This window comes from Anolis carolinensis, chromosome 1 (assembly GCF_035594765.1).
Source record: "Anolis carolinensis isolate JA03-04 chromosome 1, rAnoCar3.1.pri, whole genome shotgun sequence".
NCBI classification, from domain to species: Eukaryota; Metazoa; Chordata; class Lepidosauria; order Squamata; family Dactyloidae; genus Anolis; species Anolis carolinensis.
The window spans coordinates 156,594,509-156,622,199 of NC_085841.1; the positions used below are offsets into that span (position 1 = coordinate 156,594,509).

At 40.4% G+C, this 27,691-nt stretch overlaps 1 protein-coding gene across 8 annotated transcripts in view; it reads left to right on the forward strand.

The window, feature by feature from the left end:
- Positions 1–27,691, forward strand: part of runx2 (RUNX family transcription factor 2) — a 250,911-nt gene that overhangs the window by 133,520 nt on the left and 89,700 nt on the right. For 3 of the 8 annotated variants that reach the window (XM_008116687.3, XM_062957019.1, XM_003215368.4), the window contains one exon: positions 13,449–13,622. The exons of 4 other annotated variants lie outside the window; for them this stretch is intronic. In XM_008116687.3, the coding sequence (XP_008114894.2) occupies positions 13,449–13,622 (174 nt within the window). Of the gene's footprint in view, positions 1–13,448; positions 13,623–22,106; positions 22,240–27,691 lie in introns of all 8 variants that reach the window. One more of the 8 variants, XM_062957029.1, reaches the window with a different exon arrangement.

The window sequence follows — 27,691 nt, forward strand, 5'->3', positions numbered from 1 at the left end:
CTGTCAGTTTGTCACAAATGAACATTTATATTAACATGGGTTTAGTGGATAGTAGCACACTCTTTTTTCTGGTTTAAGTTTGGACTTCTCATAGAGAACTGCTAACTTGCCATTTGTGAGACACAGTTGATTTATGATACATATTTTCTCCTTCAGAGTTAAGCTGGGTTGTTGCTTGGGAGTTGAATCCTATTGATACTGCCTGAAATTTAGAATAGAAAGTTTAATTGACTGACACTGCAAAAATAACACCATCCATTGTCATCACAACAGACTGCTGTTTCAAACATGTTAGGTCTACTTCTCTAAAGTCTTTTATTCAGAAATGAAAATCCAACAAAGGCATAGTCACAATGTGCTAACTAATCTTTGTCGGGTTGACTGATGACCTTCCAGACAACCTCCTATTCCAGGACAAAGAAGTGAGGCAAAAAATCGTGGTACCTGAAAACAAGTCCAAACACTGAGCTGTCTGTCCCAGCAAATAATCTAGATGAACGGTGTATTGAGCATCTGTCCAAAGCATAGCATAATCATACAAGAGGACTTAGCAATGTCTGGAGAAGTATGAGAAACAATTCAATTTTTGTGCTCAGAGCCGGCCCTAGGTATTTTTCAAGTGTAGGCGAACAGAATTTTGGCACACACACCCCAAACCAATCACTGAAAAATAAAAGCGTTGGATAAGCGAAAATGTTGGATAATAAGGAAGGATTAAGGAAAAAACCTATTAAACATCAAATTACATTATGATTTTACAAATTAAGCACCAAAACATCATGTTTTACAACAAATCAATAGAAAAAGCAGTTCAATACATGGTAATGTTACCCTGTTTTCCCTAAAATAAGACATCCCCAGAAAATAAGGCCTAGTAAAGGTTTTGCTGGATTGCTAAATATAAGGCCTCCCCCGAAAGTAAGACCTAGCAAAGTTTTTGTTTGGAAGCATGCCCACCAAACAAAACACCGGAGCATGCAGGACCGATAAATGTATGTACCATAGAGTGGTGTACTGGGAAATAATGCTAGTAACAAGACATTCTTGATAGGATTTACAGTTTGTCTGGTTATGCTGGTTTGTGATGACAACTACTGTACAGTATATAATAAATGTTCATTTTTTTTGTTCAACAATAAATGTGAATTCTTCTTCATGGAAAAATAAGACATCCCCTGAAAATAAGACCTAGAGCATCTTTGGGAGCAAAAAATAATATAAGACACTGTCTTATTTTCGGGGAAACACGCTATGTAGGAATTACTATATTTGTGAATTTAGCACTAAACATTGAACAGGGATATAGGGTAGTGTGGACTTAGATAACCCAGATAGCCCTCAGTATTAAAAAAAAAACCTCTAAAATCAGGACAATAAATAAAGAACAACACTCTGAAAACAGAAGAAATCCAGACAGTAAACAATCAGGGACAGCTAACACCTCCCAAAAAAAGATTCTCCCAGGCAAGAAGAAGCCAGGCCTTGAATCCACAGGGCCATTAAATGCTAACCAAGGTGATTAATTACAACATTCACACCTGCTTCAAAGAAGAGTTCTTTCTCCCACCCTGGACCTTCTACAGATATATAAACCCCACATACCTAGCTTCCAAGTTCCCACAGACCTCACAATCTCTGAAGGCCCCAAAGGTTGGCTCACGTGGTGCGAAGGCGGGTCCGCGCCAGCCAGAAGGCCCAGCGTGGCCACTGGAAGGCCCGAAGGAGAAGGAGGCGGAGAGTGGTGTCCTCCTCCCAGGACGATGGCGCCCCCGAGACGATGGCGCCACAGGCGAGTGCCTAGTTCGCCTTATGGTTGGACCGCCTCTGTTTGTGCTCTTCTATTTCTAAAGAAGCCAAGTTAAAAGGGTGTGCTAGAGATGTAGAAGATAAGGCATGATAGAGAAAATGGTAAGTTGGTGGTTTTCTACCTGACTCATAATATTAGAACTGGAGGTTATCCACTGAAATTGCATGGTGTGAAACTTATGAAAGATAAAAGATACTTCTTCCTATAGCATGTAGTTAAACTTGTAATTTGTTGCCACAAAATAGGTTCATGGAAGATACAGTGACAGTAGAAGATAAAAGTGACAGTGACTAGTAATAACGATGATTACGTATAGTGCTATATATGCATGTCACTGTGTTGCTCTTTCCCATTTGATGAGGAACAGGGGTGGAAAAATATTAATGCTCTGCTGTGGGCTTCCGATAATCATTTGGTTAACAACTGGTGGTTTTCTGCAACTCTCCTGCATCATGACATATGGCATATGTGGTGTGTGGCATTGCTGCTTGCCTGCCTGTCTTCTCACACACGGGCAGAGCAGGCTTGGGCATCGAGGTCTGTGGGTGTCATTAGACTCTCCTCTATGGCAGCAATGTTGCTAAGCTTAATGTGAGAAGTTGGCAAGAGGTCCAGAGTTGTTTCTTCCCTTCCTCACGGATGTGTGGAGGCAGCAATAGAAGAAGCTATCACTTATTGTTGGCAGCAGTTGACCATGTTTCTTGCACAGACTCCTGAAGGCAAACTCAGCAGGCAAAAAGAACACCAGTTATGATATAAATTCTGTGCAATGCTCTGCAAGGCATATGCTGAATGGGACTTCTCGGGAATTGGGGCGAGATAAGGCACTTCGTGTGATGCTCTTTCCTCTCTTCCCATTCTCCTTGAAACTCCATCTTCTTGTGGTTTTGGTTCTGAGGACTACACATATTATCACATATTTTCTTTCAGTGGGGAAATTCTTGGTGTTTAGAGGCTTGAGGATACTAGTATGTAGACCACTTTAAAGGCCTATCCCTGGTCACAGGCATATTTGTGTTTTTAAAGCCTTCTAATCACCCAGGTATGTTGATCACTGTATCCATTTCCCATTCCTTGCTTGTTTGGCTGTTCTGGGCACTTTATTTCTTCTGTCTTTATTAACTGGGGCTGGCTTTAAGGGGTGTGCAATTTTGCTGTTGTAACAGTCCCACTGACTGCCAACCCATTTCTCAGGACAATTCAAAAGTGCTGGTTTGGATTTATAAAGCCCTATATGGCTTGGTGGTCAGGTTATTTGCAGGGACATATCTCTCTGTATGGGCCTATTAGAATTCTACAATCATCTGAAGAGGGTCTTCTTTTCTGTCCCACCACCCTCTCGAGTGTGTTTGGTGGAAACAAAGGAGAGGGTCTTTTTGGTGGCTGCCCCCACACCTTGGAACTCCTTTCCAAGAGCGACCAAGAGGGCCTCATCCTTACTTGCCTTTTGCGGACAGGTGAAACCATACCTCTGCCATCAGACATTTAGCGAATGAGAGGCAGGCTGCTAGGGATAGTGTGAATGGGAAATTGGGGGGGGGGGGGCGCTGTGTTTCAAACGATCACACCGTCTCTCCTGGCATTGCAACAAATAGTCTTTCACAGGCAGGCAACGGTGTAAGTAGTTCTGTGTCCCATCCATCATTCAAGTAGGCTACTATCCATTCCTTGTCGTCGTTCCCCTCCAATGTTTTAATTAGACTTTTTAACAGAAAAAATGCACAAATACAGTAACAATAAGTAAAGATAAAGGTTTCCCCTGACGTTAAGTCCAGTCATGTCTGACTCTGGGGGTTGGTGCTCATCTCCATTTCTAAGCCGAAGAGCCGGCGTTGTCAAGGTCATGTGGCCAGCATGACTGCATGGAGCACCGTTACCTTCCCGCCGGAGCAGTACCTATTGATCTACTCACATTGGCATGTTTTCGAACTGCTAGGTTGGCAGGAGCTGGAGCTAACAGCGGCCGCTCACGCCGCTCCCGGGGTTTGAACCTGGGACCTTTCGGTCTCCAGCTCAGTGCTTTAACGCACTTCGCCACCGGGGCTCCTACAGTAACAATACTTATACATAAATAAACACAAACATATTCAACAATTACATATCAGACTACACAACATACACTTCTATTTTAATTACATATAAGCCTAAACTACAAACATATATACATAAATTCATTTTAAAAGTGGATTTTTTTGCTTTCTTTTCAGTTTTTCTATAATTTAGTATATTTTTCTTCGACTTTACATCCCACAAATTGTTTACTTCTACATATTTTAATATTAACAAATAATTATTTCAGCAGTATATATTTTCAATCCTATACTGTACTTAACGTCTTTCCCTTTACCTCAGGTATATATTGGTAAACACATTCTTCTAGGAATGTGTTTAGTGACTTATTCCTCAACAGTATTATTAGCTTATCAATTTTTGTTATTTCCCACATCTTTACTGTACAATCTTTTCCAGTTCATATCTCTGTTGTTTTCAATTTTTGAGCATATGAAATTGTTGCCGCTGTTAGTATGTATTACAGAATTCTTTCATGTTCCTTTTTTATTTGATCGTCCAATAGTCCTAGTAATGTAAATTCTGGCCTGAAATTAATTCTTGTTTTGAGGTTTTTTTGAATTCCCCCATGAATTTGTCTCCAGAACTTTTCGGCCTTTTTGCAGGTCCTCCACATATGGTAGTAGAAGCCTTTGAGAACTTCATACCTCTAATACTATTTGCACCTTTATACATTTTCATATTTTGGAGGGAAGTAAATGCCATCTAAACATCATTTTATAGAAATTCTCTTTAAGGCTATTTGATAGTGTAAATTTAAGTCCCTTCTGCCACATTTTCCCCACTTCTATATTATGATCAAAATTCGGTGCCCATTTAACCATACATTCTCTAATTCCTTCTTCTTCCATTTATATTTTCCATAAAGACTCATGTTTTACCAATTAAATGGTTATTATTAACACATAATTGTAACTCAAATTCACTTCTGTTTTGTTCAAAGGTAAGCAGTTGTAAATCTATTTTATATCTTTCCCGCAATTGTCTATACATGTCATATTCCATCTGTTTGCCAGTAGCTCTTCCATTGTTTTGAAGTTAGATTGGCCACTTCCCCATTTCAGTGAATCTTGATATATTATCCATCTTTGATTATCATTTTTCTCAATTCTATAAAATGCTTTTGTACCAAAATCCATAGTGGTATTTTGGGGCACAGTCTTTTACTCCAAATTCCCAACAGAACTCTCCTTTGCAAAATCTGCATCTATTTTAGCTTTGTCATACCATAATATGCATGCCAGCCAAATCTCAGATTGTGCCCTTCTAAATTTAACAATCTTTTATCTCTCAACATTATTCAGCTTGTTACCCATGTCAGACAGCAAACTGCAACATACATTTTAAATCTTCTCTTTTCTTATCGTCTTTCAGTACTTTGAATCTTATTCTTGATTTCTTCCCCTGACCCATAAATTTTGTTAAATCTTATATTGCCAACTCTTAAATAGCTTGTCATTTAAAATTATTGGTATAGTTTGGAATAAAAATTACAGTGCAGGTAGAAGGCTCATTTTAATTGATGTCCTAGTAAGGATAGTTGCAGTTTATCCCATATTTGTAGGTTTTGTGTAATTTCTCCCCAAATATTATTGCAATTGTTCTGGAAATAAAAGAAAATTTTTATCTGAGATTGTAATCCCCAGAGTTTTCACTTACATCTATATTGCAAATCCTGATAGATGTGCCAGTTTTAGTTTTTCCTCTTTCTTATTGCTTTTGTTTATCCAGCCACTTCTCCATATTCTAGTAGTGTTTTCAATACTGTTCCATACTGTCCATTCCTTGTGACAATGAACCTACAACAATACTGCTTGGTGTAGAGTCCCATCAATTTTATTTGCCTTCAGCTAAAGGGTTGTGGGTTTTATTTTGTTCATTTGTTTTTGTTGTTTTCACTGCATATCCAGCTTTTTTACAAATAGCTAATGTATGATAATTGGCTCTAATTTCCACTTAGTAGTCTGCTGCAGTCTGTCTGAAACTAGAATGTCAAGTAGCCCACACTTTGCAAAACGGACCGTCCTGATCCTGGTCTTCTGTGGAAATGGTTAATAACGTCTTGTCTCCGCACTGCTGAAATCCTACTAGAATGGAATTCCATCCCATATACATATCTTCATTGGTAACAAGTAGCAATATCTGCTGGTACTTCTACCTTGTGAAGAAGTCAGCTATCTAAGATGGTTTGGTTAACTGCTTGTGGCACTGTCTGGTTTTCTGTTGTATTGCTTCACGGTTGCTTTTGATGATATTATGACATTGCATCATGTTTGTGGGTTCTACAGCTCATTCACTGCTATTGTACTTATTAATGGGTTTTCCAGGATGCTACAAAACTATCTGGGAACACATCTAGAAAGTCTGCTGTGGTTTGTCTGCCATTTTAAGGGACTTCCCTGAGTAGTGCTTTATGCTCACATCTTAGATCTGGAGTCTCACCAGATCTTAGCATATTTCATATCTTAGCAACATATAGCCAGTGTTTCTTCATTATAATCTATAACAGTTTATTATTTGCTTGTATTTCTCCTGTTTGTTCAAAGATGAATTCACAGAACCTTTCTAAACAATACTGCTAACTCTTTTTCTACGTGTGCATGCTTCTTTTCTGTTTCAGTCATTGTTCTACTAGAAAAAAACATGGACCACTGAACTTGCACCAGGGTTTCTCAAAAGCCTCTGTCTGAAACACTACTTTGCTAAAGAGTACTTTAATTCAGTCAAATGTCTCCTCTTGTGTCTATTACTATTCCTGGGCTTCATTATTGTATAGTATCAATGAGTGTTTCACAAGCATCGAATTATTCAGAATTTGGGCTAATTGCAAACTCCTTTCATATCCTATGGTCTGGGCTTCCCATCATGGTTCTCTTTTTCTGGATCTTAATTTCTTTAAAATCAATAGTAGCCAATATGGGGTAATTGTCTGATCTTCTCATCTTTATCAGAATTTGGTTTAATTTCCTTTCCCAGTGAATATGAGACTATGACTCTGGAGACCAAAGTCTGAATCCCTTCTTGGCCATGAAAATTAAGGAGGTTTGAACATATACACACCTTTAGAGTATTGGATTGAGTGGGCAGGGTATAGCAAGTCTCAGGGATTAGCTGAAAGACAATTGTTAATCAAGCAGCAGCTGAGATCTGGAGATATAAATGACAGCGCTGTGACCCCCTTGTAGTAGATAACATTGTTATTTCACATTATTCCAATGCCTGTTTGTTCCCGATCACACTATTGCTTTACCGCTTGACTTCAAGGAGTTCTGATTTTGGTTACTTGAATTTTGATTCTCAGCATTGGCTCGCACATCTCTATTTGTATCTTGCACTTCGTGTTTCTGACTTCTGACCTGACCTTGTTATTTTGGCTTGACTTCCAAGGACTCCCACGTTTGGCTTTTCCGATATCGGATTTCTAATGTCGGTGGCTGGTTTTTGTTTGTTTGTTTGTTTGTTTTGCTTAAACTAAACTCCTGATAAGGTGTTCATGTTCACGACAAGGTTCATTCATAAATTTGTGTTTACAGCTTCTTCCTTGACTTTCTTCACTAATTGTTTGAAGTCTTTACTATTTTCTACTAGTAGAATTGTGTCACCTGCATATCTTAAATGACTGATGTTCCTTCTACACATTTCATGCCTTATTCCTCCAAGTTTAATCTTTCTTTTCAGCATGTATAATATTTCATCGTATAATAGTTGCTAGCTCGTAATAGTTGCACCCCCATTTTTGGAGTCCCAAAATGAGTCTTTTTCCTTTTCTTGTGTAATCATTGCAGGTAGTGTTAAACAACACAAAACAAAATCATAGCTCTCCTCAAAGACAGTTTAAACAAGCATAATCTCTCCATGCCCACTTTCCCCCATAAGACAGTTTAAACAAATATGTCTCCTTTTTGGCTCCCCCTAAAGACAGTTTAAACAATGGGGAACTCGACCCCTCTCTTCTTTGTCTTGGGGATTAGACAGTTTTTAAAAAAATAAACTGTCAAACACAAGGCACTAATTTTTTCCTCATGTAATTGTCACACACACCGTTTTGCTAAAAAAAAAGAATAAAATACGACCATTATGCAGTGAAATACAGTAAGTTAAATAGATTAATATTTTGTGTATAAATTAAATATGGTGATAAAATGCTGCCTTGTGGAACCTCTTGCCAATTTGAAACTATTCTGTTTTCCTGTATTCTGTCCCAAAAGTAACCTCTTGTCCTAAGTACAGGTTACCCATAAGGTCAGTGAAATCCTAACAAGTGGTAATCTATTTAACTTACTGTATTTCATTGCATCATGGTCACAAGTTTGACACCACTACAAATTAGATATTTACATACAGCCACAAAGCAATGCATTATCCCTTGACAAAAGTGAAAGGCTTCATCTTGGTCTTCCTGGGGACTGTTTTAACCCTCCCCTCCATCAGTTGCTATGCCCAGAGGTCATATTTACAAAGCTATTTTAATCCCATAGAAGAAAGCATAACTGCCAGTTCTCAGCACAGTTTTAGAATAGATTTACGCTGTTGTGCAAGGAAAAATGCTAAATGAAGATGGATACTATATTCCTATTGTGTGGATGTGTGAACATTAAATTTTCTTTTGGCTTGGTTTTAATTTCACTGACATAGAATTTCTATCTTATCTTTATGCTGAAAAGTGCAGGTGTACATTAAATACAATATGAGGTAGTAGTAGGCAAGCATGTTGTTGCCATATATAACATCACAACACACCTGCCTATGTAACGTTAAGTGTATGTCTGAGATTCTTTGCTTGCTGAGGTGCATGTGTTCTATGAAATATTATTTTACCAAGAATTATTAAATAAATACAGCCATGCCTTTATATTTGTGAGGTTTAGGTTTGCAAAGTCTGTTGCCCTAGGCTGTTTTAATGGGGACATTGATAACACAAGCGAGGTGGTCAATTCACTCATCACAGAGAAAAAATCAAGCTGATGTGGTGGCTGAACCTAACAGTCTTCACTCATTCACTCACCAATGGAAGGGAACTGGAGAAGCAGGAAAGACAGCCATTTAGGTCTGTATTGACCTGCTTCTTTTCCCCTTTCTAACCCAGAGCAATCTAGTCTGTACCTTGTGCTTTCCCATCATTGGGAGATGGCTAGGGGGCGTGGCTTAGTGGGGTGGGCGTGGCTCCTGCTCAAGAGGGCGGGGCTGAGCCTCTCCCCTAGTCCAAGATGCAGGGCTGGAAGGGGTAGGGGAGATGGGCAGGGCCACAAATGGGCGGCCAGGACCGGGATGGGTGGAGTTATGAGCTCTGAGGCAGGGCTGAGCTTCTATCCCTGTCCTGAGGCGCCCACCAGGACACGGGGCAGGGCTAGAGGAGGGGGCAGGGCTTCTTCCCAAGTACCTGACGGGGCTGAATCTCGATACCCCGCCCCCGTGTTCTAAAAAGGGCCTCAGGGGAGGTATACAGAGGCTCAGCCCTGTCCCACACTCTTGGGAAGAGGCCTCGCCCCCACCCCTAGCCCTGCCCTTTAGTCCTGAAAGGCCTCTCAGCAGAGGTATAGAGGCTCAGTTCTGTCTTGGGATCTTGTAAGGAGGCCCCGCCCCCTTCCCTAGCTCTGCCCTCTGTGTCCCAACAAGTGCCTCAGGAGAGGTATAGATTCTCAGCCCTGTCTCGGACTCTTGGAAAGAAGCCACGCCCACTCCTCTAGCCCCTTGTGTGTCCTAACAGGTGCCTCAGGTGCTCAGCCCTGTCTCCGGCACTTGGGAAGCGGCCCCGCCCCTCCCGTGGCCCCACCCCCAAATGCACCTGTGGCCATCACCACCCCCCTGGATCGCTGCAGCGCCCACCAGGGGGTGGTAGCACCCACTTTGGGAATCACTGTGTTAAACAGTTTAATTCCCAAAATATTATAAAGCAACCAATATACTTCCAGTTCTTCCACTGCTCACATTTTGCATGACAGACCTGTCAGTCTGATTACTATCTCAAGTGGGTGGTGGAAAGCATGACTGATAGTCAGAATTATTAGATGAAGAATTGTTGGCAGATTAAAAATCATCATACAAAAGGAAATCTTGCCCGATTAACTCTGGAAACTTCTTTAAGAGTGTCACTAAGATTGCAGTTAGGGCAGATGCAGTGGCCACTATACACTTTAATTTACAACTTTAAAAAAAATCAAATGTCTCAAAGGGTTCTGAGTTTATCAGGAATGATAACAGATACAAGAACGGGAAGCAGAGGGCAGAGAGTTCTTTCAGTGAAGAGGAGTATGAAATGTAATCCCTTGGTGTTTTTCACTGGTCCCACTGCTACTTAATTTATTCATAAATGATGTGGAATCAGAGATGAGCAGTGGTATAGCCATGTTTATGCTTGACATTCAGGGATGGTAAAAACTCAAAAGGACTATAGAGAGCTTCAAACAGATCTATCCTCACTTGGTGAATAGAAAAGAAAAGTGACAACTGTAGGGCTGAAACTACTAATTTCATATATAAAAGAATGGCGACACGGCGCTTCTCCTCCCAGTGCAAGGACAAAGGCCCAGGGAAGGAGAGGCTAATAATAGAAGTGAATTACTGACTTCTGGGAATAATTTGGCTTTGTGGACCATGGTCCATAATTTAATGAAGTTGGACTTTTGGCAGGAGAAGGGCTGCAGCTGAAATACACAGCTGGTGGAAGATAACCTGTGTTCTCTAGTGTCTCTACACTAATGCATGGAGTATGGGAAATACATGAGAAGAACTTGAACTCTTAGCACAAAAAAGCAAATATGATATAACTGGTGTCACTGAAACCCAACGAGATAAATCTTATGATTGGAATATAGTAAAAGAGGGGTATAACCTATTTCTGAGAAATAGACTAGGCAGGAAAAGAGGAGGAGAACTGTATATCAAGGATGTTTACACCTATTAGGAGATCTGGGCAAAATTAAGGGGGAAGGAAACAACTGGGGTGTCATTGTGAAGGGCCTACTGCAAACCTCCATCTATATTGAGGACTTGGATGGTGCACCTCTGGAACAGATGTCCACAGAAAGGAGAGATGTAATGGGAATTTTCAACTATCATCATATTTCTTGGAAGACAAACTCTGCCAAGACTGTCAACTTGAACAAATTCCTGACTTGTCTTGAAGACAGTTTCATAGTCCAGAAAGTGGAATAGACAACAAGGGGATCGGCTATTTTAGATCTGATCCTAACTAACACTGATGATCTGATAAGTGGGATGGAGGTGCCAGGTTTCTTAGGGGGGAGTGACCATGTTTTTCTAGAGTTTGTTATACAGCAAAAAGGGAAGTCAAGTATAATCAGATACACATTTTAGACTTTAAGAAAGCTGAATCCAGTAAACCTGAGGGAACACTGTAAAAACCGATAGTGATCACATGATCCGGAATGCTAAAAGAGAAACGAGTTCATGATGGGTGTCTGAAAATTGAGTTGTTGGAGGCACAGTTTCAAACAGTTCCAACGAGGAGGAAAAACAGGAAGTGTTGAAAGAAAACAGAATGGCTATCTAAGGAGCTTTCACCTGAGCTGAGATTTAAAAGAGACAGGTACAAACAAATACTCTGCCGTTGCAAGGAGAAGGTTAGAAAAGCCAAAGCACAGAAGAAACTCAGATATGTTAAAGAAGTTAAAAACAATAAGAAAGGAAATTATTCTAAGATCTACATTATTTTAGACTCCTAAGGAGACATTATCTTTGAGCTAGCCCTGAACCTGCTTGATAAGATATGGAGTTCCAGATTGAAAAATAAAATGGAAAAATGAGAAAGGAGATGAACTCCTTGGATGAGTTGGTTATCCCTTGACTAGACAACAAAAGGCAAAAGATCTGAAACTTACCATTTACATTTTTTTAAAATTCAGAACTGCTACATCATGTCATAGGAATAATCAGATACACGGTAAATCAGTTCTAATGGCTAGGCAATACATTTTAAATAATATATAGTCCCATTGAACTTTGTGAGACTCGCTTTGGAATGCACAGTGAATATGAGTATTAAGATGAAAACAATAGTTTTTTAAGCATAAAGAAGTGGGTAAAATTGGGAACCAGAGAAGAAACGTTAACTAGGAGTAGTTTGAGATGTGACAATAAATGACCATCGGTTTATAAACTAAGGAGAAATGTGAAGGCCAACAATTACATGAAGTATTGTTTATGCGTTTCATTCCCAGTGAAAATATGCCACCTGCTCCTCTTTTCAGGGTCTGTCAATTTTCTGATATTTAAGTATTATGCCATATTTTCTTTTAATAACAATAAGTAGGATTATAGAAGAATGAGTTAAATAAAAATGTGGAATATGCCTTCAATATGTATTAGCTCACACCTAGAAATTATTTTCTAGTAAACAGGATTTCTCTGGAGTAAGTTTTTCAACCCATGCCCTATCAATGCTGTCCTTATATTTTGTGTCAATTTACCACATTTAGTATTTTGTTTACAAGGGTAAATTCTAAGGAATGCTGTTTGTGTCACAAAATGTCTAAGGTGACAGTGAATTATGTGTGTGAACTGTATGTGCCTTTAAGGATTTCATCACACGGACAAACTTACCTGTCCTAGGACACTTTTAACACAGTTCGGGGATGGAGCCTGACTGATCCCATCAAATGAGGGGCACAGCTACCTCCAGCGGGGCTCCATCCCTGAACTCTGCTGATTGTCCTAGGATGGAGCAACGAGAACGCGGGAGGTGTCCCGTGTTCTCATTGTCAGCACCGGGGCGAATGCAGGGGTAAACCAGGCAGCAACACTTCTCCCGTGTGATGGGGAAGGTGGCGCTGCAGAGTGCGGGATGACAGATTTCCACACTACCCCACAGATTCATCACGATGCCCAGCAAACTCCCCTTCTGTTTCCTGTGTCAGGGTAACTAATGTGATAGGGTTCTAAGTCACCGTTCGATTTATGGTGACCCCATGAATTTCATAGCAAAAAAATCAGCCTAAGGATCAGAGATGGTTTTGACAGTTCCTTCCTCTGAGATATAGAACTGGAGAAATAGCAGCCCCACAGAACATATGTGGCTCCCAGTATGTTCCCTCCTCCTACATACAAAGGGACTGTGGGTGGCAGTTTTGCTACATGGCAGAGTGGTCTGTTTTTAGCTAACTTTTCCTTATTTTCTAGTGGGAAAAGTAACATACGTTGGCCACAAAACAGGTCTGGATCCCATTAAAACATTGCAAAATGGCCTTCCTTGTTTTTCCTAGGGTGTGTAGAAAGCTTTTTCAGTTCCCCAGTTGAGAGACTTTAATACGATTTGGGGCAAGGGTTGGGAAAGGTGCAGTCTGCCCACCACTGGAAATGATAATATGTGGCACACAGTCCTGAGGTACTTGCCTACCTCTGATTTATAATAATCCTGCACTCCTGTAAATTTATATAAGGAGGATAGTGAACCAAGTGTCTTACATTTAGGAAAATATTGGGTAATCCATAATCCCTTCTTAGCATCAGCCCTAGTTTTATTTCCTTGAAATAATAATTTAAAAAGCTATTTAACTAAACATTGTTCAGTCTTGCTAACAACACTTTTCATTTTATGATTTGCTGTTTCCAGGGCACAGACAGAAGCTTGATGACACTAAGCCTAGTTTGTTCTCAGAGCGTCTCAGTGATTTAGGGCGCATCCCTCATCCCAGTATGAGAGTAGGGGTCCCGACTCAGAGCCCACGGCCCCCTCTGAACTCTGCACCAAGCCCTTTTAATCCACAAGGACAGAGTCAGATTCCAGGTAAGAGACAGACCATGGACTTGTTTGGGCCATGGTAGTAAGTAATTAATTAAAGGCCTTTTGTTGTTTTAAAATGTGGAAGAGTAAGATGATTGCCAAGTGGAGAACATAAGTAAATGGATGCTAGTTGCTGTAGACAGACTTTTCTGTAGTATTCATAACTGGATCTTCTTACTATTATTGGGGAGAGGGGATGGAGAGTGTGAAAGTAAAAATATATATAACTCAATTTTGGGATAACATTCTTGACACTGCCTTGCATAAACTGATAAAATACATGTAAATATCTGTATATTTATTTGGGATTACTTGCACACCATTCTACTTTTGGTTTTTTCCACCTAGCGTCCTTATCTATCTATGCCTCATTGTTTCAAAGTTATAAACAAATTATGTTAAGAATACATGTATAACTCAACTCATGTAAAATCAAGGGCAGATTTCGGGGCCAAAATTCTGGCTTTTGATATGACCTGTAGATACGTAAAGTGTCATTCCACAGAGAGAGAAAAGCACCACTGCCCCTGGCCACCACCGCCGTTTTCCCACCCAGGCATTAAAAAAACCCAAACAAAAGTAGCAGGGAGAGTAGTGGGGAGAGTAGAGTGGGGCTGTGCTTCTTTTAGGTTCTCCCAAGATAGCCAAAGTTCTTTCCTTTTGCCACCCTACTCAATAAGGTACAATACTTACATTGATAAGTTACTCCAGGGTTTTTTCCCCCTATAATTTATAAACTTATACATGAGTACATGCAGTAATATTTGCAAGCCAAAAAATAGCTGTCGATATTTCTTGGTTCTATACCTACCCAGTGCTGCTTTCCTTCCCTGTCTTCATCTGGTGTGAGATGTATTTGTTTTATTGACAGCATCAACCTTGAGAAAATGATAATTGGGGGTGGGCAGGGGCTGGGAAACACAGACTTGATTTTGGGTTTACTGAGTCCAGTAAACCATGTAATATAGCTTTCACTAGAATCCTACTATAGCTGTGTGTGCCTACCTACAACACACAGGGGAAACAGTAGCAGGCTTCCACACTGAGCTTGCATGAACAGCAATACACAGAAAACAATGGGAAAACAGACAAACCTGGCTGCACTAGCTAATCCCAGCATGTTTGAGAAGCATAGAAGTTAGGTCACCAAAAGGAAAATCGTAAGAAAACTCTGATAAAAGAAAGGAAAAAAAAATCCTTGGGTGCATTTTGGAAGAAGCTTTTAAGTGGTCTCTAATGACAATGTTATGTTTATGTGCGCAAAAATTATTGTTGTTTTATTTAATCTGCGTTCACTGTTTTGAAGAAAACTATTTTTCTGATATAGGAAGCCATCCTTATTATTTCCGTGATATTTCTGTCTCTGGTGTCAAACTTTTGGTTACCTCATTTCTAGGAAGACATTTACTTTGTTAACTGAGCTATACATACATAGGGGGAAAAAATTTAAAGGCCTTAAGCAGGAGAACTAATGAAAAACAGAAATGAAAAACTCTGAAGTGTTACAAAATGGTAATTTTAAGAACATGCACACAAATCAGTTTTTGTTTTTTTCTCAATATACATATCTATCTATCCATCTATCTTGTGTATCTAACCTTCTATCTAAAAGAGACACTCAAGACATTTAACAATATGTATCCAGAACACAACTAAATACATTGGTAAAATAAGCAACATTCATGGAATCAACCAATGTAAAGGAAAAGTTGTGGTGAATTTATTTGTTGTTAGAAAGATTATAGAATTGATTCACACCCATCCCTTCCACCCAGTGTACTTTACAAATCAGATTAAATTACAGGACTTATCTACACTGACCACTTAATCTGAGGGGAAATCAGTATCGGAGGAAGAGGTTTCACTGTGGATGATTATACTTCAAGTCCTAGAATCAGTTGGGGACTGGATAGGATTTACATGCACTGCAGAGGCTTGCCTTGAACCAGTTCCAGAATCCCCAGTATCTGCGGTTTGACTGTCACAGAGAATGTGACATCAGTGGAGCACTTTAGGTGTTCATACAGCAATTCATATTCTGCAAAGTCGCTCCTGACATGTAATGTGGTTTATACTAGAACACGCTGATGACATTAAAGGCTGCCTTGAGAGATTTGCAGTTCGTTCCAACCATAATTAGCTACAGTATTGATATCGCATTTTGCTGCAAGGAGAGACTTCTTCCTAGATAATCAGGTTTGGCAAAGTGACAGTATTACTGAGAATAAATGAAGCTAACTCAGCTTTGTTTGTCTTGTTAGATTGCCAAATCTGATTGTCTATGTGATGATTTTACTACTACTGGAATGAAGATCGTATTTCAAACAAAAATGGCACTGCAACTGATCAGGGATGCAGAGCCACGGATAGTGGTGTGATATCAAATCTGAAGGTACGGGTTTAGTAGAGGGCAGCTGTAAATGTGTCTGTCTTTTGTGTGTGTGTATATATATATATATATATATATCTGTCAAGGAATTTGAAGTGCATTAAAAGTAGATAAACTATCCATTAGAAGCATAAAAAAGCAAAGATAAAAAACACAAAGAAAAAGAAAAAATGCAGCACTCACTTCCTACTAGCTTAGCGATGTCTCTGTATCTTAATATAGTTTAACGCCAATTGTATGGTTCTTCTAAATAAAAGTAATAATAGTCAAACCGAAAGTTAAGATACCATTCTTATTTTTTTGCAAAAAGGTAATCAAGGTTTCCAGTCGTTCAATGATTGACCATTTCCACTAACTCAATCATCTTAATGGTCCTCTGTATCAAAGCATATAAGTTGTCCATCAAATATGATTAAAAATCCCAATCTGTTATCCACATTTCCAAAAGCCATTAGAGGGCCCTTTATACATGTGGACCATTTTTTTTTGGGGGGGGGGGGGGTCAAATATCAGTGATAGATCATTTTATTAAAATACTCTTTTAGATTATAATATTGTACATTGCATTCTACTTGGCCACATTTTTCACTTCCTTCAATCTATATGTTATATCCAAAATTCTGGGCCCATTTTATCATACAATCTTTAACAAATGTCCAGCTCATTGGTTCCCAAACTTCTTTGGCCTACTGCCCCCTTTCCAGAAAAAATATTACTTAGCACCCCCTGGAACGGGGGGCATGGCTTAGGGGGTGGCTGTGGCTCCTGCTCAAGAGGGCGGGGCTGAGCCTCTCCCCTAGTCCAAGATGCAGGGCTGGGAGGGGGAGGTGGGCGGGGCCACCAATGGGCAGCCAGGACTGGGGTGGGTGAAGTTACGAGCTCCGAGGCAGGGCTGAGCTTCTATCCCTGTCCTGCGGCCAGGGCCGGCCCTAGGTAATTTTCAAGAATTTTGCCCCCCCCCCCCCCAAACCAATCACTGAAAAATAAAAGGTAGAAGGTAGAAGTGAATAGAATATGTGTGTGTGTGTGTGTGTGTGTGTATATATATATGTATATTATATATACATAGACATACACACCATGTGGAGAATATGTGGCCACGGTGGAGGAACCTTCCCGGGAGCAAGGCCTAATAATAATAATAATAATAATAATAATAATAATAATAATAATAATAATAAATCATCCAAACAAAGGATTCCCCCAGGCAGGAAGCAGTCAAGCTTTGAAGCTGAAAGGCTATTCAATGCTAATCAACCTTGAATCCATATGACCAACAGAAAATACTGGAGGGGTTTGGGGGGAGGGTTGCTCTTGATTTTGTGGAGTGGCAATTCACCTACATCCAGAGAGCACTTGTGAACCCAAATAATGATGGCTCCAAACCAAACTTGCCGTACAGACCCAACTTGGCCAACTTTGAATACTTGGGGTGGGGGTTGGGGATGATTGAGCTACGATTCTGGGAGCTGTAGTTCACCCACATCCTTATGCATTTTCTAATGGGAGCATTCATAAAAAAGAAAACTGGTTTTTCTAATGAATAGTGTTTGTTGGTAATGACAACTTTGATGTTACTTGGGCCCCTTCCACACAGCTGAATAAAATCCCAGATTATCTGCTTTGAACTGGAATATATGACAATGTGGTCTCAGATAACCTAGTTCAAAGCAGATATTGGGGGATTTTCTGCCTTGATATTCTGGGTTATATGGCTGTGCGGAAGGACCTTGGATTATCCGAGTCCACACTGCCATATATTCCAGTTCATGGCAAAAAATGTGGGATTTGATTCAGCTGTGTGGAAGGGGCCTGCCTCTCTCCCTTCGCCCAAACAACTCAACCCTAGGGCAGGGCCTAGGCCCACAAGGCCTGGCTCTTGGTGGAGGGGAGCCAAAACAGACATCCAGGCCTGCCCCCCCCCCCCCAGCTCCCGCCTTAGGCACTGGCCTTCATGTCCGGACGAAGAGGAGGCGGCAGCCGGTGGTGGCCAGCGGTAGCAGCAAAGGCCCAGACCAGCCCATCACAGGCTTCAATCCCTCCCCCCATTCCCCGCCTCCTCCCTCCCTCTCTCCCTCCTTGGCCTCGGCCTCACTGCTCCTCCTCCTCCATCCTGGTCTGGCCTGGTCGGGGGTGACTCGACCAGGCCAGACCAGTGACTCCGCTGGCAGCAGCATGCACCTTCATGCTGCTTCTGCTGCCAGTGGGGTCACCGTCAGAGGGAAGGAAGAAGACGCCTCGGCCTCCTCCTCCTCAGGAGCAGGGAGAAGTAGGCAGCGGAGGACCCCCGGCCAAGCCAGGCTGGAGGTAATGAAGAAGATGCCTTGGCCTCCTCCTCCTCCAAGGCACGGAGGGTGGGTGAGCGGAGGAGGGTGGCAAAGGCCCTCGCTCGCTCACCGTCTCTCTCCTTCGCCATGCCAGGCCCCGGGGCTGCCGAGACCTGGCATCGTGAAGGAGCCCAGGCACGGATGGCTGGTGAGCGAAGGAGGGCGGCAAAGGCCCTCGCTTGCTCGCACACTCTCTCCTTCGCCATGCCAGGCCCCAGGGCTGCCAGGACCTGGCATGGCGAAGGAGCCCAGGCACGGAGGCGGCAGCGGCACGGGGCTTCTTCGCACTTTCCCTGCCTTCCTGGCTTCGGTGGAGCGCTGGGAGCCTCCCAGCACCCCTCTGAAGCTAGGAAGGGGGGAAACTGCGAAGAAGCCCCACGCCGCCGCCTCTTTGCCTCCTCCTCCGCCTGGTGGCCAGTGCAGGGCTGGGGGGCTGGTTGAACTGCCCCTGCCTGTGGCGCCTGCCAGGACACAGGGGGTGTGGCTGTAGGACAGGGCGGGGCCTCTTCCCAAGTGCCTGACTGCCCCCCTGGATCGCTGCAGCGCCCACCAGGGGGCTGTAGCACCCACTTTGGGAATCACTGGTCCAGCTCAATGTTTTAGCCAATTTATATGTTTAATTCTATTCTAGCACTTATATGCTTTAAAATTGTCTTTTAACTGTTGTGAGCTGCTTTGTGTCTCAATCACAAAGATAAAAGAAGGATACAAACAACAACAACAAAACATCCACTTTAACCTTATTGTACCATAGCTATCCATGCCACCCAAATTACGAGTCATGGCTTTCCAAATCAAACACTCTCATATTACTCAACATAATCCAATCTTTCACCCAAACTAATCAGCATGCAGAAAAGTACGGTTTCAAATCTTATAAAACAAATCTTCCTTTTTGTGTAGCATCTTGTGAGAATTTTTATTTACTTCTTGATTTCTTCCCTCCTGATATGAACTTCAGTAAATCTTTCTGCTGTTGTTTAAATGAACCAAATAAGTATTGTCTAAAATTAAAACAACATCTTAGACAAAACATTCATTTTTATCATAGAAATTTTTCCTAGCAATGAGGATGTAGTTTCCCCTATCTTTGAAAGTCCTCTTTGATTTCATTCCATGTTTTCACATAGTTACTCTGAAATAGCATGCCATTCATATTTTTCAAAATAATTTCCAAGTATTTCGCTTTTCAATTTTAAAACCTTATTTATCCAGTTGTTCTTCGCCTTCTTTCTCATATTTTTATCAACACCATCATCTTTTATTTGTTAATGTTAAATCCAGCTAACTCTCCAAAATCCTTTAATGTATCCAATGATATGCCTATGCATTCCAAACATCTTTCAATGCAGTCACTAGATTACCTGCAAATGCTCTTCAATTAAGTACAAGTTCTTTTTAAATTTTTAAATCTTTAATTCTCTAACCTTGTCCCCTAGCCCTATTAAAAATTTCAAGGGCTAAAATCAACAAAGGGCAAACCTGTAATGTGTTTTTGAATTTCACATGAATTTCACATGAGTTTGTCAACACACTATAAACCAAAATCTGAGCCTTCTGTGTATCATAAATTGCTTTAATCCAGGTTATAAAACAATCACTAAAAGTTATGTTTTCTAAGACCTTAAACAGGAAGATCCAATTCAAATTATTGAATTCTTTTTCAGAATCCAAAAATATCAAACCACTTGTTTTTCATTATATTCTTTCTTAATATTCCAAAACATCCAAGACACATCTAGTATCATCATAGAATCATAAAGTTGGAAAAAGCCACAAGGCCTATCCAGTCCAATCCCAGTAAAAACCTTTGGTAAAAAAAACACATTGGTCTCCATATATCTTGTGGGATTGCCTTCACTCTTTTTGTCAAAATAGTTGAAAGGATCTTATGTTATTCAGTAGTGAAATGGGACTATATTGCTTTGTTTTTTTAGTCAAATCCTTACCCAACTGTAGTTCCCTCTTTCCAAATTCAAGTTTCTTCCCAATATAAAGAAGAGGTAGAAATAATAAGAGATCTTCCTCAAAACATTGTGATAACCAGACAATAGGCCATTTGGCCCAGGTATTTTACCATGTTCAGTCTTCATAATCATCTCACATATCTCTCCCACAGTATCATTATATTTTTCTGATAACCTGAAATCGTTGGCAGATTTTATATACTTACATTTTCTTAAATCTTTCCTAGTGAAATTTGCTTTCTTTTATATAGGGAAGAGTGATAACTATAAATATTGATATGATACTGAAATATGATTTTGATATCATACCTAGATGGCAGACAGACGACTGCTTTTCACGGTCTGTTCTGAATAGAGATGGAAAATTTCTGGAAATTTTGAAAGCATGGAAGAAACACACTTTAGGGTTTTTTGGGGAAGGGTGAGAACATACATTTTTAGAATAAAAATTTTAGCAGTATAAAACTCAGTATATATAACTTTGTTAAATACAGTAGAGTCTCACTTATCCAACATAAACGGGTCGGCAGAACGTTGGATAAGCAAATATCTTGGATAATAAGGAGGGATTAAGGAAAAGCCTATTAAACATCAAATTAGGTTATGATTTTACAAATTAAGCACCCAAATATCATGTTATACAACAAATTTGACAGAAAAAGTAGTTCAGTACGAAATAATGCTATGTAGTAATTACTATATTTACAAATTTAGCACCAAAATATCACAATTTATTGAAAACATCGATTACAAAAATGCGTTGGACAATCCAGAATGTTGGATAAGCGAGACTCTACTGTATAACCAAGAAATGGAAAGCAAAACTAGGAATTATAGTGGTATGATGCTGTACGTAAGAAAGTTCCTTCCTCTTACATAGATTTTAGAACTGATATTGTTGTAATAAATGGAAAGGGACTTGGTGAGGTTATGTGACAGAAATCATAACTTCTTGCAGAGTTATTTTATGCTAGCATAGGAATTAAATTCAAACATTGTTTTCTTTCTGATGTCTGTATTTTAATAGTTATCCTCTCCTTTTTTGGCTGGTATATATATGTGGAGAATCAACACAAATTAAAGAGCTTGCAGGCTTTCTCCACCGCCATATGTTATGCTATTAAAATCCGGGGCAGATTGTGGTTGTGCAAGGTGTATATGAGAAGAGGGTTGCTCTTATTCAACCTGGCATTTTAACTAGTATGCTCTAAAATCAACATGGAGAAGTCATGAAGTACAAACCATCCAATAAGCAGGTATTTCCCTTGAGAAAGTGTAGATCCAAATGGAATCTAGTAAATGGACAATAAATATTCCCATCAACTTCAACTTTTGTATTGGTATATTTGTTACTCTCTGTCTTACCTAATAGCTAATAAAACATGCCAGTAAATTTGATGGTTGTGTCCTATAGTTCTTAGACAGCAAATTAGATGGAATATATTGTAAAAAAATTATGCTGACACAGTAATAACAAAAAGCATAATAGCAAGAAGGCACATCTGATCTGTAGGAAATTTGTGACTGTAGCAACTGAAAGATCAGCATTTCTATTCACAGCCACCAAAGCTGTGTTTGGTTGGGGGCCCTTTTTGCCAAAAGCTTTCACATATTCCCCTGTGGCTGAACTCTATAGGGAAACATCAGCAACTCAGTCTCATTCCTTTTATTCCAGCTCTCCTCAATATCCCTGATCGGGTTATGCTATGCAGTAGTACTGCTTTCTCTAGCATTCTTCCACCATCCTGCCTCTGTGCAGTTTATCTATCTTCCTAGTGCTATCATATTATTTTATTTCTTTAAGATGATGATGGTGGTGATGGTGATGATGATGATGATGATGATGATGCAGCCTTCCGGATGCTGTTGGCCTGCAACTCTGCGCAGCATTCTTCAGCATAGTCAATGCAGAGCGATGCTGGGAGTTTGTGTCCAAGGTGACTCCTGATTTAATATAAAGATACTCCTGATTTAATACGTTTTTATCCCATATTTCTTCCACCAAAGAACCTAAGCTAATATATGCACATGGGGTTCCTAGTCTAGGCTTTGGCCAGATGTAGGACTCTTTCATGCTACAGATTTATAGTGCAATGATTCCATTTTAAATGCCATGGTTCTGTTCTATGAAATCCTGGGATGTGCTGAGCCCTGAGAATCCTCAGCTAGGGAATTCACCCATGATGCCTCCTATAAAACGACAGACCCCAGGAGAATTACACACTGTATGCTCAGGGTGGTTAAACAGAAATCATAGGATGAGAGTTATGTAGTGTGAAAGGGAAACTAAATATATCACCCTCAGTGAAAGTGTGAAATCATTAGCTTTCACACGATTCTGTCCTCTGTTGACTTGGTTTATGGCTTTCCTTTAGAATTCTTCCCTTGTTTCGTTTGTACTTTAATCTAAAGTATATATCCTTTGTAGATAGAGCATCTATGTCACTGACTCTCTGTCTGTGAACAATCTGTTCTGTTTCCACTCTTCCACCTTGCTTCTATTCCCTGTTCCTTAGACCTTCTTATTCAGCTTCCAAGTTATCCGTCTTCCAATGCCAATCTTTTGTCCATGTGAGATATTTTCTATTCAAACTGATGTTTCCTTTCTTCAAAGAATTATAGAGATGGAAGGGGTATTTTGGGCCATCAAGTCCAGCCTCCTGCTGAGTGCAGGATCTTCAGCAACAGTGTTGCCAACTGGAAGATGCCCAGAGAAGGAGATCCTGTCACCTCTCTAGGCAATTGTTTTCATTGCCAAACTGCTGTTAATGTCATGTTTGCTATGCTCACACTTGCTCTCATGGAAAATGTTTGTTTTTGTTGCATCCCGCTCTGAAGTTAGAACGTTCTATGACATCTTAGCAATTTGACCTTTCCTATGACAGACTTTTGAGTTGGCTTTCAGATGACAATACTGATTTAAGGGATTTGAACAAGACCAGTATGAATATAGATTGACATTCCTGCCTACCTCTGCTAACTATTAAAGAGTTTTCCCTAGTTAAATTACTTTGGTAGCTTGCACAGGCAAATAAATTTTAATCATATGGTAATAATCAGCAGGGCACTAAACTCTGGAAGAAATTGATCAACCTTATTTGATGCTTTCACTCTAAGAGAGGCTCCAATAGTGGGAATTGCTGTTTGTTTCTCTGCTGCTATAACTAACCTGGAGTTGAGCAACAGAGTGGATTGCAGGTGGTAGTGTGTGGGCACGTTTACAGATAGAAAACTGTTTATATTAGTAACAACCCAAAAATCATTTTAGGGGGATTTCATTTTGCTTGTTTGTTTAATGCTGTGTAGTAACTGATCATTCTCTCCACCTGCTTTGGCTTCCCTGTGTGTTTTCTCCTCCCATCCTCTCTACTATGGTGTGCTCATCATCTTTTTAGGCAAAACCATCTCCTCTTTGTCAGGCAGCTCATGTGCCCCTTGTGTTATTGTCATTAACAGTTGGATACAAAATGTATACCTTGGTCCATTGAGAAGATGTATTGTTTGAGGTAGATCAAATGTAGGAAAAACAGTTTTTGATTTCCTAACAATTTTTGCTTTTCTTTTATTGTGCCTTGTACAAGTACAGTAGAGTCTCACTTATCCAACATAAACGGGCCAGCAGAACGTTGGATAAGCGAATATGTTGGATAACAAGGAGAGATTAAGGAGAAGCCTATTAAACACCAAATTAAGTTATGATTTTACAAATTAAGCACCAAAACATCATGTTAAACAACAAATTTAACAGAAAAAGTAGTTCAATATGCAGTAATACTATGTAGTAATTACTGTGTTTACGAATTTAGCACCAGAATATCACGAAATATTGAAAACATTGACTACAAAAATGCGTTGGATAATCCAGAACGTTGGATAAGCGAGTGTTGGATAAGTGAGACTCTACTGTAGTTAACTTTTTCTACTTGAGGACCAGTTTGTAATAGTCATTGAGCACTTGAAACAGCTGCACTGAGTTGCTCCTTGCAGATTCAGTGGTGGCAGTAAAAGTGATTTCTTTACTGCCCACACTGCCATGGAATAGGTCTTCAAATAAGCTCTAGCCCATGTTGAGTTTTCCACCAGCATTGCTTTAGTCTGCACTTCACTCACTTCATCAGTGCCAGATCCTTTGAAACCCAGAGAGTTGACTTAGTCCCACTGCATAAGAAGAGCAATTGAGGACTGTCAGCTCAGAAACAGTTGTGTCCACCACTATTCTCTCATTCCAATGATCAGCCAAGCTTCAACCAAATTGCCTGCCAAAGTGACAGGAAAATCCCCAAGAGCCACCAGGATCCATCTGGATCCATCCTAATTGTTCTTCCTCCACTGAATGAATTCCAAGTCACAGTGAGTCTAAACTTGACAAGAGTCTAAACCTAACTTAATTATGATGAGTTTAAACCTAATTTGTCCATGACAGTGGAACTGCAGAGGATTCCTCCACACCATGGTTACCATCATGACATCCAGCACAGAAAACAGGGTCTAGCATGTGCCCAGCAGCAGCAGATTGAGTAGCACCAGATCTCACATTGGGACAGACCCATGATTGTCCTGGAAGCCATGAAGCCCTGAGCCACTCCTGAGCCACAAGTGCTAATTCTGAATAGCACTTATTTTTCCATTTACTGACTTTGCATTCAACAGCAGCATTTTCAACCGAAGACTATTTGTGGTATTTGACCTAGGAGACAGTTTAGGGGCAAAGTACACACTATTTTGCTCTCCTCTTCCATGAGGCTGTAGTTATCTCCTCCCACCAGCTCTCCCTCTGCCCTGCATGATTCCAGTGGCTGCTCCCTAGACATGAGCACCCCGTTCCTCTGGGAATGGCATCCTTCCTGTTTTAGGCAGTCTAAGAAGTAGTTATCAAGAAGAATCAATATAATTTACAGTAGTTAAAGTAGACAGCTAATATTTGTCTTTGTCAGACAAATGGACAGACTTATACCTATGTGCCACTCTCAAAGTGGGTCCCCCAATGGGGCAACTCCCCCCTTTGATGTCACTCCCTCCAGTGGCAATACTAATAGCAGTAACCTTACCCCTGCAAGAGTCTTTCTTTTATGTCCCAGGCAAGAAAGGCAGTTGTACTGAATATTTCACAATACCTACACAGAGTCTAAATCCTACAAAGAGTAGAGCCCCACTAGTGAAACAAACATTATAGGAAGGTTTTAGTGTTCAGTTTTCTGCCACATGACATATTGAATCTTCTGACTGCTTTCCTGCCAAAGTTCCATAAATGGACACTGCTATTGTTTTAGTTTCAGTTTAGTTTGTCCCAGTAATCCTAAAAGATACATTCCCAAATTTCTTAAAGACCTTCTTTCATTGCTTTGTGTGATATATGAAAACTTTAGATTTTTTTGTTCTTTTACTTCCAGTGTCTGGTATAAATTCCTTTGAATTGTCAGATTTAATTATTTGAAATGAAAAGGGTATTCTATTTGCACATCTTGTACTATCTATGTTGGGATCTCCGGTAATCAAATATGTTTGAAGATTTAAGACTATTGAATACTTTTGGAACTGAAACTCCATCTACACTGAGTATTTAATGCAACTACAAGACGACTTGAAACTTCTGCAGTTACAAAACACACATTGCCAATTTGTGCTGCAGCGTGGATTAAAGGGGTTATGGCACATTAAAGAAAGTTGCAGGAGATTCCAAGATAAATCTTTTAATGCACTGCAGCACATACTAATATATCCCAGCTCGTAGGACAAAATTGGTTCCACAGAATGCAAGAACATTTGTCAACACCTATCCCCACTGAAGCCCATGATAGGATCCAGAATAGGGCTTCCAAAAATACCTCAAGAGCATGGCTGGCTAGCAAGTGGCTAACTGAGCCCCTGGGAGAGGTAACTGATTACCTCCATTTTTAACTGTAATTTCCCCCCCCCCCTTTTTTTTTTTTACCTTTTGTGCCTTTGGAGAACTGATGTGCATCTTCTGGAAATAGGGACCGGGGGAAGCACACAGAGTGATTTAAGGCCAGGCTCCATGGTTAATGTAATCACCTTCTGGCATTGAATAAGTTACAGACCTGTCAGTCTAGTCACCTGCACAATGAAAACTGGTTCCCCCAAACTGGTTCCAAGCTACAGTAAATGGCCAGGGTAGAAGGCCTTAAGAGTCACCATAACTCTTATCCATTGTAGGCTCAGTCTTACTCCGTTCCTTCTTACTATGACCCACATCAGTTTTGAATCTGCCAGTAATTAGTTATACATCTGTCAACACACAATATGTCCTTTCTTGCTAAGATCTGATTGAAAATTTAGTTAAATTAACATTTCCTTATTCAATTGCCAAAGGCTGATTGAGTACCTTATCAAATTACCTAATGGATTCGCTACATATCGTGGTGAATCTATGGGGTCCCATGGGGTGGGGGCTGGCTGTTGGGAATCTATTGAGTGGTTAGACTCAAAAATAACCTCTCTTGGGGTGATTTCACAAAAATATAGCTGAGTGGCAGAACCACACTTCCTAAACAGCAGAAACTTACATGTGGTGAGCTGGGAGAAGACTTTCTTCCCTAGGATGGCAAAGGATTGCAGAGTCTCAATTATAGGTTCAAAATATTTATTGTGGTAAAAAGAAATCCTTTGTAGATAGAAAAGGTTCTTGGAGCCAACTAGCTCTCTAAGGAAGGTAAAAAGGTAAAAATAACAAAATATCTAAACAGCTATATTTTGCCTGAAGAATGGCAGAATGTGGCCTCTCAGTAAAGAAACAAAAGGCAGAAGGAGCTCAAAATGGAGATTGACCATGTGGTCATCCCTAAGGGCAATTAATATTCCAATAGAGGAGGAAGTTACCTCATCCCTCAAAGAGATCACATTGCTACAACAACAAGGTGAGGAAGTAATGGTAAACAAGAGAACAAGAGTAGAAAACAGGAAAGGCCCCTTCTAGGCCTGCATGGGAATACAGAGAGTGGTTTCCCTCATGTAATCCTATTCTCTATCCTAACTACTCATTGAGGATTTGAGACTTGTGTAGTCCAGGCTGACAACCAACATGGGGAAACCATTGCCCCAATCCCCGCATTGCCCGACTTACCTGGGATCCCATCCTACAGGGGGAAGTGTCCACTGCCCAGCTTCCCACCATTGTTCTGAAGCAAGCTGGGAATCTTCCAGTGTTGCTGTGGTGGCAGCATATGCCACTTGCTTCCCCCCTTTTGCCACAGAGCCTGGCTGAAAGTACATGTGCTTTGTGTAATGGGCTCTGTTTTGAAAGGGGAGAACAAGTGGTGTACGACAGGCAAAGTAGCCCGTGTGATGAGGTCATTAGAAGTAGACATTTAATGGATGAATTCTGTGCACATGTACATGGGAATTAGTCACAATGAATTCAGCTGAGACTTC